Source organism: Carcharhinus amblyrhynchos, chromosome 11 (genome assembly GCF_965287045.1).
Source record: "Carcharhinus amblyrhynchos chromosome 11, sCarAmb.v2.hapA, whole genome shotgun sequence".
In the NCBI taxonomy this organism is placed as follows: Eukaryota; Metazoa; Chordata; class Chondrichthyes; order Carcharhiniformes; family Carcharhinidae; genus Carcharhinus; species Carcharhinus amblyrhynchos.
In genome coordinates, this window is record NC_137334.1 from 51,167,617 (window position 1) to 51,179,123 (window position 11,507).

An 11,507-nucleotide genomic window follows, 5' to 3' on the forward strand; every position below is an offset into this window, starting at 1 on the left:
AAACCCTAATAGCTCTGTAGCATTTGTAGATGCATACACATTTGCAACACCGTCATATTTATATATGCACGCACGTATCCCAAAAGAGTAACAAAGATATTGCGAATTGTTCATGCTCTTTCTCCCGTAGAAGCTAACAAGGATTCTTCATCCCCCAGGCTGAAAAGTAACAGTAACAGTTGCCGGAAGAAATGAACTAAAATACTTCTGCGGAGGTCCACATTGTACATCTATCGTGGATAAGGCTAAAGGGGAGAGAGACCAGTTGTAGAGAATGTAGTTACCTTGCTCTTCCCCCTCCCCTTCCCATTTATTTATTAATAGATTTAAGTGGAGGGGTTAGTGCGAACCCAGCACTCATTTTTATTGTTAAAACAGCCCCTAGTTTCCCAAATGACAGTCAAGAAACAGATCTGACAAAGGGTTATCTGGACTCGAAACGTCAGCTCTTTTCTCTCCATACAGATGTTGCCAGACCTGCTGAGATTTTCCAGCATTTTCTCTTTTGGTTTCAGATTCCAGCACCCTCAGTAATTTACTTTTATTTTGGTCAAGAAATTCTGAGTAACTGAGTGAAGATTTAGATTACTCCATCTCTAACGCGGCTTCAAGGGCAGTTTATTCGAGTTGAAAAAAAACTTTCACTTGGTTACTCGATCACCGGGAGATTAGCACCTCTGCACTGTCAGATTCAATGAAAAGACGAAGTGAATGCATATCTCTCATGAATATTAAAGAACAAATGTGTATATTTTAATAATATTTTGGAATACAAAACAGAACTAATTTGTCATAACACGTTCGGTACCCGTGCGGTAATCAATGTTAAAGGCTCAGTGACTGTAATGACAATCTGCCGTTCTTAAATAGAAGTTTTGTATTAAAATGCATTTTATACAAATAACATTAAAAATACAGTTCGACATCCGCACGCTTCCGCAAAGGGGGGGGGGGGGAAGGAAACTACTGTAATGTTTTGTAGAAACATTGTAAGCGACGGACGTCCAAAAGTGTACAACGGATTTCAAATGAGGATAAATATTTCAGAAAATAAATCGGAGGGAGCGATCAAACAGTTACATTTACAACCGAGCAGCTGGGGGCGGGGGTAGGGGAGTCGTTCCATGTCGCAAGTTTTGATCGGCTCCTGTTTTGACTTGTGCAATGATTCCTATACATTCTTTAAATGAGCTGCTTTGGCCACGGAAAGGAATTGGCAAATCGCTTTAGACAGGGTTTAAAATTAGCCAATATCTAAGACATCGCCGCCCCAAGTCCAGTGTGAACCAGACAACAGATCAGAAAACAATCCCAATATCCTCATTCCATATCTAAAAATACTGATTTGCACAAAGGTCCCTTCATTTCTCTGGGATTGATGCGGGGTAAGTATTCGGACCAGTATTCCTATCTCCCAGTTAATTTTTTTTACACTCTTTTGTTCTTTGTGGAGTTGATGGCAAACCCCGTTCTCAGCAATCGTTGCCACGACTTTTGGTACTCGCTGCTAATAGGGACCAACAACGACCGCTTCCACCTCCTTGGAAGGTCTCCTGTCCTTTACCAAAAAGTTCACCATGCCCTCGGATTTGATGAGCAAATTGCAGCCGAGGAAAAAGATCCCAAAGACGACAGTGAGAGATAAGACACACATCACAGCGATCTGCACCACCCTCATGATATAAAGGTTTCTCTCGTCCGGAGCGGTCAGCACGAAACCATCGTCCGTCACCACCGAGGAGTTGTTATCGTTACAGCATCGGAGTATGGACTCCAAACCGGTGCGGTTAAAGTACACAGTCTGATTCACTAGCGTCGAATTCATTGCAGCTACTGCTTGGTACGGAGCCCCAAGTTGTGGTGGAACAGGTGGCTTCAGCCAGCGCATTCAGCAATGTTCTAGTCCCAGTGTCTGCAAGTTGCAATCTCCCTCTTCCCCCGTCAGCTCAGCGAACACTTCTCCTCCCCTTTCATTCGCCCAGTTGAGCTGTCCTTCTCCTGTGCGCTCATCCCAAGTGGAAAGGCTGTGTTTGCTCCGCTCTGATAATTATACCTGTCTGGATGGATGAAACCATTCTTGGGAGAGGAGCGTGTCAATCCGCCCAAAAAAGCAAGCACACCCCTATCCCGGGCACAGAGGTCTGCTGGAGCTGGAGAAGGCGGTGGGGCTGGCGGCTGATAGGGACAAGTCACAGAGACAGCAGTATGAAATCACTCATGCTTATTTTAAGGCTTTTTACTAATTGTCTTTCATTCGAGGGAGGATAGCGGGAACTTTTTTTTAATATGTGAAATCATCCAGCTGTGTCATTCCAATTGCAATAAACAAGTGAAGAAATACTGAAGTTGTTACGAAATAATATTGTACCTTTAAAAAAAATCCTTTCAGTTTATCTTTATAACCGAGGCGGCGGTTATTAAAAGGAGAAGGAAATGTAAATACAATTATTATCCCTAATTAAGACTGAACCCATAGAAACGGATATTTGTTTAAAGCTCTACTCTTTGGTTACCCGTTGACACAGCTTACATTAATAGTACACTATGTATACGATATAGCGTTCAGGCTCTGTTTTTCTCTTAACTTCTTCCTGTACTAATGAGAGGCCATTGACCTGAAATGTGTAACCCTCCATCTCCTTCTTCCCCATTTGTTTGTGGAGCATCTCCTTAAACGATTCAATATTTCATCCACTTCTGTGGTAGTGAGTTTCACATTCTCACCACTCTTTGGGTAAAAAAGTTTCTTCTGAATTTCCAAACGGATTTTCAAATGGATTTTTTTGATGACTATTTTATGTTGATGGTCTCGAGTTATGTTCATCACTAGAACTGGAAGCAGTCTCTTTGTATTTGCCCTTATCAAAAGCTTTCAGAATCTTAAAGGCCCCTATTTGGTCACCCCTCTACCTTCTGTTTTGAAGAGGGAAGTGATCCAGTCTGACAATCCTTTTTTAAAATCTTAACTCCATCCTTAACTTTACAAAGCCAATGATCAGAGTGGATGGGGCGAACCCAAATCCATTCTTTGCTTGAGCCAAAAACTAAATTCAAAATCCAATTGAATCTCATTCATGGTCCCCGCAGGGAGACAAACAAGATCCAAGCTGACAAGTTAAGGCATTGCACTCCATCCCAAACTCGATCTGATGCTTGCTCTTAAGTAAAAAGTCTGTCAATCCTTTCTTGATGTATATATCCACATATTTTTGGTATCATTTTGTAAATCTCTGCAACTTCTCCAGTGCATCTATATCATTTTTATAGAACGACATGCTGTACCCAAGGTGTGGTCAACCAGTGTTCAATATGAGTTTACTATATTAGTTACTTTTCAATTCTGTCCCTCAGGAAAAATACCTATCATTTGTTTGCTTTTTTATGGCCTGTCTAACGTATGGTGCAGCTTTTAGTAATTTATGGGTTTGCATTCTGAGATTGCTTTGTTCCTTAACTCCACCTAAACTCACACCTTCCGAGTAATAATTGGCCTCCCTATTCTGACTATTGGTGGTGATGACATCACCCTGTGTTTTATACTGAAGTTCACTTGCAACAGCTTGTAAATCAGTTCTCCTGACACTGTAAGGACTGATAATCAGCATCAGGAAGATTGAAGTTATGGGCCAGCATGAATTCTATTATGTTAGAAATTTTGATGCTTTATAGGGGATAACGTTGTTCCAGTTTTACCTCTGAGAGTGGATCCGGTGGAAGGGGATGATACTCAAGTTTGGAGCCATTCCAACAGTTCCCCATTTCTTAATGTCTCTGCCATGAGTTCTTCCAGAAATTACATGACAGTCAAGGTGATTACCATCACTGAATCTCCTTCCACCAATATCCTGGGATTACCATTGACCATTGATTCAGCTGGATCAGCCTTATAAATACCATGGCAACTATATCAAATCAGAGACTAGGAACCCTGTGGCAAGTAACTCATCTCCTGATTCCCCAACTCCTGATGTGGATATGCCGGCGCTGGACTGGGGTAAACACAGTAAAAAGTCTGACAACACCAGGTTTAAGTCCAACCAATTTATTTGATAGTAAAGAAGGTAAGGGGGCATGGAGTTGGGGGTAGGGTGTTAGCGTGGATAGAGGACTGGTTGTCAAATAGGAGGCAGAGAGTGGGGGTCAATGGGTGCTATTCGGATTGGCGGATAGTGACTAGTGGAGTGCCCCAGGGGTTGGTGCTGGGGCCTCAGCTATTTACCATTTATATAGATGATCTGGAGGAGGGAAACGAGTGCAGGGTGTCGAAATTTGCTGATGACACCAAAATTGGTGGAAAGGCAAATTGTGCAGAGGGTGGTGAGAGTCTACAGCAGGATCTAGATAGGCTGGGCGAATGGGCCAGGAAATGGCAGATGGAATTTAATGTTGGCAAGTGCGAGGTGGTCCACTTTGGTAGGAATAATGGTAGGAAGGATTATTACTTACGTGGAGAAAAACTGCAGCAGGCGACAGTGCAGAGGGACCTCGGGGCCCTTGTGCATGAGTCGCAAAAACCCAGCTTGCAGGTGCAGCAGGTGGTCAGGAAGACGAATGGGATGCTGGCCTTCATCGCGAGGGGGATTGAATATAAAAGTAGGGAGGTCTTGCTGCGGCTGTATAGGGCATTGGTGAGGCCGCAGCTGGAGTACTGTGTGCAGTTTTGGGCACCGTACTTACGCAAGGATATTTTGGCCTTGGAGGGAGTGCAGAGGAGGTTTACTAGGCTGATGCCAGAGTTGAGGGGGTTGAGCTATGAGGAGAGGCTGAATAAATTAGGCTTGTACTCATTAGAGTTTAGAAGAATGAGGGGAGATCTCATTGAGACGTATAAAATGATGAATGGGATGGATAGGATAGAGGTGGAGAGACTCTTCCTGCTCAGAAAGGATAGTAGGACTAGAGGGCACAGCCTCAAGATAAAGGGGGGGCGTTTTAGAACGGAGTTGAGGAGGAACTTCTTCACTCAAAGGGTGGTGAATCTCTGGAATTCTCTGCCCGTTGAAGTGGTGGAGGCTGCCTCGCTAAATATTTTTAAGACGCGGGTTGATGGGTTTTTGATAAGAGAGGGGATTAAGGGTTATGGGGAGAGGGTGGGAATGTGGAACTGAGCCAAGACAGATCAGCCATGATCTTATTGAATGGCGGGGCAGGCTCGAAGGGCTAGTTGGCCTACTCCTGCTCCTATTTCTTATGTTCTTATGTTCTTATGTAAACTCACAAGCTTTCGGGGTTTGCCCCTTTGTCAGGTGAATGGAGAGTTCTGGCCTCAGACAGAGCATATAAAGCACAGGTGTGCTTGTGAGTTTACTACCAAATAAATTGGACTTAAACCTGGTGTTGTCAGGCTTTTTACCCAACTCCTGCCCAGCCATGCCCCAACCACCCAGAGGTTTCAATGGCCTCCGAGCCCCCTGGTGTGGCCATAGCACCTGGTCTCCGCCACCATAGTGATTCTTGTGGGTCTCACGCCACACCTGAATCTTGGAAGGTCCCAGGAGCTGGGAGAATCCAGCTTTGAATGGACTAAGCATTTTTAAATGCTGCTTTAAATATGTTAATTGGCCTTGCACCCTTTCTGGGCACGATTCCGTTTGTCTTGTTGGAAAGGGACCAGGACGATTGTAAAGTGTTTGGTGTTGGGCACAAAGCCAATTTTTAGGGATTCGTGTAATCTGTGCCAGGTTGAAAAATCACCCCCTACATTTTAACTTCTTCCATCTGATTGAAAAATGAGAAGAATCAATGTTTGGTAATTACAGAAATTGACAAGTTTTGTAGTGACACCAAGTGTTCAACAGAGGCTATATCAAGAGTCGTTCTATGATTCTTATGATTTACTGAGCTACCACTCAACCTGCTGGCCACATTATGAATAGTTATCAGAGCTTCAAACAGTTGATTTCTGGCCTTTATTGAAGCTGCTATGAGCTAGTGTTCAATCCTACTGATGTTTAGATTAGTTTGAAATAACATTTGCACAATTGTCGTAAACAAAAATCATTTAACCTACAGATGCCAGTAATTTTGAAATGAAGACAGCTAAGGCTGGAAATGTTAAACTTGTCAGGTCAGGTGGCATCTAAAAAGAGCTCCAAAATAACCAGTGTCATAAAAAACATTGTTCAAATCAATATACAGATTAAATTTTAAAATAACACCATGTAGAAATAATTAGACTGGAACATAGGCATTCTTCCCAGGCTTCTCATCTCTTATGCTTCTGAATGAGAAGATCCTCTGCTCAAGGCAATCACAGTAAGAAGTCTCACAATACCAGGTTAAAGTCCAACAGGTTTATTTGGTAGCACGAGTTTCAGAGTGCTGCTCCTTCATCAGGTGAGTGGGAGTTGGGCTCACAAACAGGGCACATTTAGACACAAAATCAATTACAAGATAATGGATGGAAAGCTAGTCTTACCAGGTAATCAAGTCTTCACAGATGCATATGAGTGGAAAGAAGTTTAATACAGGTCAAAGAATTGTCACAGTTAGTGACATTTTGCAAGCCTAGGCAAGCCTAGGCTACAGACAATGTGACATGAACCCAAAACCCTGGTTGAGGCTGTCCTCATGTGTGCAGAACTTGGCTATCAGTTTCTGGTTGGCAATTCTCCGTTGTCGTATGTCTTAAAGGCTGCCTTGGAGAATGCTTAACTGAGGCAGAGGCAGAATGCCCTTGATTGCTGAAGTGTTCCCCGACAAGAAGGGATCAATCCTGCCTGGTAATTGCTGAGCCGTGTTCATTCATCTGTTGTCATAGCGTCTGCATGGTTTCCCCAATGTATATGCCTCGAGACATCCTTTCCTGCAGCTTATCAGGCAGACAATGTTGGCCAATTCACAAGAGTATGTACTGTGTACCTGGTGGATGGTGTTCTCATGTGAAATGATGGCATCTCTGTTGATGATCTGGCAAGTCTTGCAGAGCTTGCTATGGCACAGTTGTGTGGTGTTGTGGTCACTGTTCTCCTGAAGGCTGGGTGGTTTGTTGCAAACAATGATCTGTTTGAGGTTGTGCGGTTGTTTGAAGGCAAGCAGTGGGATGTGGGGATGGCCTTGGCGAGGTGTTCGTCTTCATCAATGACACATTGAAGACTCCAGAGAAGATGTTATCTTCTCTGCCCTGGGGAAGTACTGGAAGATGAAGGGTACTCTGTCCACCGTGTCCTGTGTTTGTCTTCTGAGGAGACCAGTGCAGTTTTTTGCTGTGGAACATCAGAACTGTCAATCGATGAGTCAAGCGCCATATCCTGTTCTTCTGACAGCATCTGTCAGTGTCTGGAGGTGTCTGTTGCGATCCTCCTCACCTGAGTAGATCCCGTGTATATGAAGGGCTTGTCCGTACAGGATGGCTTCTTTAACATGTTTAGAGTGGAAGCTGTAGAGGTGGAGCATTGTGAGGTTATCTATGGGCTTGTGGTACAGTGAAATGCTGAGGTGACCATCTCTGATGGAGATGCGTGTGTCTAAGAATGCAACCAATTCTGGAGAGTAATCCATGGGTGAGTCTGATGGTGGGATGGAACTTGTTGAAGTCATCGTATAGTTGTTTCAGTGATTGTTCGCCATGAGTCCAAAGGAAGAAAATGTCATCGATGTATCTAGTGTATAGCATCGGTTGAAGGTCCTGTGCAGTGAAGAGGTCTTGTTTGAACTGGTGCATGAAGATGTTGGCATATTGAGATGCGAATTTGGTCCCCATGGCTGTTCCATGTGTCTGAATGAAGAACTGGTTGTTGTAGGTGAAGATGTTGTGGTCCAGGATGCAGTGGACAAGTTGTAGAATTGCGCCTGGAGATTGGCAGTTGTCAGTGTTGAGTACTGAGGCAGTTGCAGCAATGCCGTTGTCTTGGGGGATGTTGGTGTAGAGTGCCAAGGCAACCATTGTGATGAGGAATATTCCTGGTTCAACTGCTCCACGTGTGCTGAGTTTCTGTAAGAAATCTGTAGTGTGGTGATAGAAGCTGGGGGTTCTTTGTACAATGGGTTTCAGGATGCCCTCGATGTAGCCGGAGAGGTTCTCACATAGGGTCCCACTGCCTGATACAATGGGATGGCCAGGTGTGTTGGCTTTGTGTATCTTTGGGAGGCAGTAGAGATTTTCAATGCTGGGAGTACATGGGATGAGAGCATGGAGGGTGCTCTGAAGGTCCAGATCAAAAGTCTTGATTTGTCTGTTCAGTTTACGGGTATGTCCTTTGGTCAGTTGTCAGTACACTTCTTTGCAGTAATCTGTTCTGTTCAGTATGACAATGGCCCCTCCTTTCTCTGCTGGTTTGATGACAATGCTGCAGTTAGTCTTGAGAGCATGGATGGCACTGCGTTGTGCTTGGGTGATGTGAGTGTGGCTGATGAATCTGGCATTAACGTATGGTACATTGGCAAAATCATGAGGTGCTACAACAAATGAATGGACACGACTCAACAATCATCAGGCAAGAGTGTTTCCTTCCTGTTGAGGAACATTTCAGCACTCAAGGGCATTCAGCCTCTGATCTTTGGATTAGTGTTCTCTAAGACAGCCTACAAAACACATGACAATGCAGAATTGCCAAGCAGAAACTGATGGCGAAGTTCCGTACACATGAGGACGACCTCAACCAGGATCTTGGGTTCATGTCATGCTAACTGTAACCCCCCCGACTTGCTGGGCTTGTAAAATCTCACTAACTGTCTTGGCTTGAGACAATTTAACCTCTTTAACCTCTCTCCATTTGCATTATCTGCACCTGTAAAAATTTGATTACCTGTCAAGATTTGCATTCCATCCATTATCTTGTAATTGAAATTGTGTCGATATATGCCCTGTTTGTGAACCCAGCTCCCACTCACCTGATGAAGGAGCAGCACTCCGAAAGCTCATTCTTCCAAATAAACCTGTTGGACTTTAACCTGGTGTTATGAGACTTCTTACTGTCCCTACCCCAGTCCAACGCTGGCACCTTCACATCAAGACAATCACAGCTCTGAATTTGGAATTGACATTTAGCGGGATACATTGGGTATCAATGTAGCACCTAAACTGCTGCACTGAACTGGAAACACAACAGTGTGCACACATGTGGATCACAGACAGCCAACTCAATGCAATTCGGAAACAATGCTATTTGTAGGAAACTAAACTTTTCAGGGTGGCAATGCCAGGAAAGACTTCATGTACCAAATGTTACAAATTCTCAATTTTTTTGAGATAATTGAAGCCCAGTCATTTTCCAGTAGGAATCGGAAAGAAAAATCAAAATGTAGATCATCCCAGGATGCAAAGACAGAGGTCCCACAGCCAGTTATAGATTAATGTTAGCAGAAGTCTTACACAGATCTCTTGTCCATCATGTTATCCGGTGGTACAACTGTGGCTTCAGTGACAATTAGAAGGAGGGAATGCTGGAAATGTCCTAACACCTGAGGAGCTTTTCCATAGACTGGTCAAGTGACAGCCTGACAGTCATACAGAAGCGTACCTTACAGCCAATGTCCCTGACTCTTTCATCGCAATCCCTGTGAACGTCTTGTCCCATCTGGAAGACAGAACGATCAGATTTAAAAGCACATGGTATACAATCAGACAGAGTTTCCCTGGGAGTCTTCAGCATTGGCGTTGGACTCTTTGGAATCTCATTGCATTAGATCTAACATTGGCAAGGAAATTTCTACTGCTTACCACCTACCACCCTCATTCAACAGTTTGCTCAGCACTCCTCCATGTTAAACACATCTTGTGGAAGAAGCATTGAGAGTAGCAAGGCACAGCATGTAATGTGTATAGCATGGGTGGAGAGGTTTCAACATTCATTACCAAGTGGCTTGGGAACTCCACTCCTCAATGAGGTGGTCAAGGAAATACTTGAAGGAAATATTAGCCAGACAGGCTGATGGTAAGAGACCACCAACCTCGTTCTCACTAATCTACCTGTCAGAAGCATCTTTTTGTACCAAAATTTGTAGAAGTTACCACTGCACAATAATCCTGACGACCTGCCTTTACAAAAAAAACCTTCCATCATGTTGAGTGGCATTGCCACCATGCTAAATGAAATAGATTTAGATCAAATGTAGTAGCTCAGCACTGGGCATCAATGAGGCACTGCAGCATAATTGTGCTCCATCACAATCTGACCATGGCCTGGCATATACCTCATTCTACCATGCAGTTAAGTCAAGAAACTAACACTGTTTCATTGAGGAATGTAGGAGAACATAAGAACATAAGAACATAAGAAATAGGAGCAGGAGTAGGCCATCTGGCCCTTCGAGCCTGCCCCGCCATTCAATAAGATCATGGCTGATCTGTCGTGTCTCAGTTCCACATTCCCACCCTCTCCCCATAACCCTTAATCCCTTCGCTTATCAAAAACCCATCAACCCGCTTCTTGAAAATATTTAGCGAGGCAGCCTCCATCACTTCAACGGGCAGAGAATTCCAGAGATTCACCACCCTTTGAGTGAAGAAGTTCCTCCTCAACTCCGTTCTAAAACACCCCCCCTTTATCTTGAGGCTGTGCCCCCTAGTCCTACTGTCCTTTCTGAGCGGGAAGAGTCTCTCCACCTCTATCCTATCCATCCCATTCATCATCTTATATGTCTCAATGAGATCTCCCCTCATTCTTCTAAACTCCAACGAGTACAAGCCTAGTTTATTCAGCCTCTCCTCATAGCTCAACCCCCTCACTCCGGTATCAGCCTAGTAAACCTCCTCTGCACTCTCTCCAAGGCCAAAATATCTTTGCGCAGGTGCGGCGCCCAAAACTGCACACAGTACTCCAGCTGCGGCCTCACCAATGCCCTATACAGCTGCAGCAAGACCTCCCTACTTTTATATTCAATCCCATTCGCTATGAAGGCCAGCATCCCATTTGCCTTCCTGACCACCTGCTGCACCTGCAAGCTGGGTTTTTGCGACTCATGCACAAGGACCCCGAGGTCCCTCTGCACTGTCGCCTGCTGCAGTTTTTCGCCCCGTAAGTAATAGTCCTTCCTACCATTCTTCCTACCAAAGTGGACCACCTCACACTTGCCAACATTAAATTCCATTTGCCATTTCCTGGCCCATTCGCCCAGCCTATCTAGATCCTTCTGCAGACTCTCCACACCCTCCGCACAATTTGCCGTTCCCCCAATCTTGGTGTCATCCGCAAATTTCGACACCCTACACTCAGTTCCCTCCTCCAGATCATCTATATAAATGGTAAAAAGCTGAGGCCCCAGCACCAACCCCTGGGGCACTCCACTAGTCACCATCCGCCAATCCGAATAGCACCCGTTGACCCCCACTCTCTGCCTCCTATTTGACAACCAATCCTCTATCCACGCTAACACCCTACCCCCAACTCCAAGTCCCCTGACCTTCTGCAATAACCTCTTATGAGGTACTTTGTCAAACGCCTTCTGAAAATCCAGAAAGACCACATCCACCGGCTCTCCTCTATCGACCGCCCTAGACACATCCTCATAGAACTCCAGTAAATTTGTCAGACACGACTTCCCTTTAATGAAACCGTGCTGCGTTT

At 44.5% G+C, this 11,507-nt stretch overlaps 1 protein-coding gene across 1 annotated transcript; it reads right to left on the reverse strand.

Moving 5' to 3' along the window:
• Positions 1 to 745: 745 nt before the first annotated feature.
• LOC145349709 (protein reprimo A-like) lies at positions 746 to 2,157 on the reverse strand. The gene has a single exon (XM_080198242.1). The coding sequence runs from the start codon at positions 1,886 to 1,888 to the stop codon at positions 1,508 to 1,510; it is 381 nt and encodes a 126-aa protein (XP_080054368.1). The 5' UTR covers positions 1,889 to 2,157; the 3' UTR covers positions 746 to 1,507.
• Between the last annotated feature and the right edge of the window lie 9,350 nt (positions 2,158 to 11,507).

Coding starts and splice junctions, on each gene's coding strand:
- LOC145349709 (XM_080198242.1), bottom strand. CDS start 1,888: ATGCGCTGGCTGAAGCCACCTGTTCCACCACAACTTGGGGCTCCGTAC.